At 41.4% G+C, this 2,678-nt stretch overlaps 1 protein-coding gene across 1 annotated transcript; it reads left to right on the top strand.

The window, feature by feature from the left end:
• The first annotated feature begins 409 nt into the window (after positions 1-409).
• Positions 410-1,663, top strand: LOC122790623 (extensin-1-like). Its single transcript, XM_044058149.1, has one exon. It carries the CDS (start codon positions 410-412, stop codon positions 1,661-1,663), a length of 1,254 nt encoding a protein of 417 aa, XP_043914084.1.
• The last annotated feature ends 1,015 nt before the right edge of the window (positions 1,664-2,678 follow it).

Below are 2,678 nucleotides of genomic sequence, written 5' to 3'. Positions count from 1 at the left end.
GCCAATGCACACACATAATCCAGTGGCTATGTACATAAATAAACCAATCCCGGTGCATATAGATAAACCAAAGCCAGTACACATACATAAACCAGTGCCAGTGTACATTGATAAACCAATGTCAGTGCACATAGAAAACCCATCCCAGCACACATAGATAAACCCATGAAAGTGCACATAGGTAAACCAAAGCCAGTGCACACAGATAAACCAATGACAGTGCACACAAATAAATCAATGCCAGTGCACATTCATAAAGCAATTCAATGCACACAGATAAACCAATGCCAATGTACATAGATAAACCAATGCCAGTGCACATAGATAAACCAATCCCAATGCACACAGATAAATCAATGCCAGCACACATCGAAAAGCATTGCCAAGGCACACACATAAACCATTGACAATGTACAGTGATAAAACAGTGCGAGTGCACATAGAAAGACCAATGCCTGTGCACATAGATAAACCAATGCCAGTGCACATAGATAAAACAATGCCAATACACATGGATAAAACAACATCAGTGCACATAGATAAAGAATCACCAGTGCACATACATAAATCAGTGCCAATGCACATAGATAAACCAATCCCAGCACACATAGATAAACCCATGCAAGTGCACATAGGTAAACCAAAGCCAGTGCACATAGAAAAACCAATACCAGTGCACATTGATAAACCAATGCCAATGCACATAGATAAACCACTGCCAGTGCACATAAATAAACCAATTCCACTGCACATAGATAAACCAATTCCACTGCACATAGATAAACCAATGCTACTGCATAGAGATAAACCAATGCCAGTGCACATAGATATACCAAGACCAGTGCACACAGATAAACCAGTGCCACTGCACACAGATAAACCAATGCCAGTGCACACAGATAAACCAATCCCAGTGCACATAGATAAAGCAATGCCAATGCACATAGATAAACCAATGCCAGTGCACATAGATAAACCAATGCCACTGCATGTAGATAAACCAGTGCCAGTGCACAAACATAAAGCAATATCAATGCACACAGATAAACCAAAGAAACTGAAAATAGATAAACCAAAGCCAGCATACATAGATAAAACAATGACAATGCACACAGAAAAGCCAATGCCAGTGCATATAGATAAACTAATGCCTGTGCACATAGATACAACAATGCCAGTGTACATAGATAAACCAATGCCGATGCATATAGATAAACCAATGCCAGTGCACATAGATATACCAAGGCCAGTGCACACAGATAAGCCACTGCCAGTGCACACAGATCAACCACTGCCAGTGCGCACAGCTAAACCAATGCCAGTGCGCACAGATAAACCAATACCAGTGCATATACATAAAGCAATTCCAATGCACATAGATAAACCAATGCCAATGTACATAGATAAACCAATACCAGTGCACATAGATCAACCAGTGCCAATGCACATAGATAAACCAATGCCAGTGCACACAGATAAACCAATAGAAATATACATAGATAAGCCAATGCCAGTGCATATAGATAAACCAAAGCCAGTGCACATTGATAAACCAGTGCCAGTGTGTATAGATAAACCAATGCAGGTGCACATGGATAAATCAGTGCCTGTGCACATAGATAAACTGCCAGTGTACACAGCTAAACCACTGCAGTGCATATAGATGAAACCAGTGCACATAGATAAACCAATGCCAGTGCACATAGATAAGCCAGTTCTAATGCACACAGATAAACCATTGCCAATGCACACAGATAAACCAATGCCAGTTGTTGTTTTCTTTTGGCTTTTCCCGGTTAGGTGTCACCACAGTGGAACTCCGGTCCACTAATGATTGGCAGTAGACTGTCACAAATGCCGAGGTGCCAGCTCGACATTCAACCTTCAATGAAGACACGCCCTTTTACACATGTCTTTTGGACACACACCCAACAGCGGGGAGGACATGCAGACTCCACACAGAAGGCACTCCCCGCACTTCAGATGAGAATCGAATGGGGGAACCTCTTGCTGTGAGGCAGCAATGCTACCGCTGAACCACAGCGGATAGATAAATCAATGCCAGTGCATATATAAACCAATGCCAGTGCACACAGATAAACCAATGTCAATGCAGATAGCTAAAGCAATTCCAATGCACACAAATAAACTAATGCCAATGTACATAGATAAACCAATACCAGTGCACATAGATAAATCACTGCCAATCCACACAGATAAATCAATCCCAGCACACATAGAGAAAGCATTGCCAATGCACACACATAAACCAATGGCTATGTACATAAATAAACCAATGCCAGTGCATATAGATAAACCAAAGCCAGTACACATAGATAAACCAGTGCCAGTGTACATTGATAAACCAATGCCAGTGCACATAGAAAACCCATCCCAGCACACATAGTTAAACCCATGAACGTGCACATAGGTAAACCAAAGCCAGTGCACAAACATAAACCAATGCCAGTGCACACAGATAAACCAAAGATAGAGAACATAGATAAACCAATGCCAGCAGAGATAGATAAACCAATGCCAGGGCACATAGATAAACCAATGTTAGTGCAAATGGATAAACCAATGCCAGTGCACATAGATAAACCAGTGCCTGTGGACATAGATAAACCAGTGCGAGCTCACATAGATAAATTAATGCCAGTGCACATAGATAAACC

Source organism: Protopterus annectens, chromosome 16.part0 (genome assembly GCF_019279795.1).
Source record: "Protopterus annectens isolate FY-2018-M chromosome 16.part0, PAN1.0, whole genome shotgun sequence".
Lineage (NCBI taxonomy): Eukaryota > Metazoa > Chordata > Ceratodontiformes > Protopteridae > Protopterus > Protopterus annectens.
The sequence above is the reverse complement of the archived record's forward strand: the minus strand, read 5'-3'. Positions and strand labels throughout refer to the sequence as shown.

What these genes read in the sequence shown, in the direction of transcription:
- LOC122790623 (XM_044058149.1), top strand. Translation starts at nt 410, where the DNA reads ATGTACAGTGATAAAACAGTGCGAGTGCACATAGAAAGACCAATGCCT.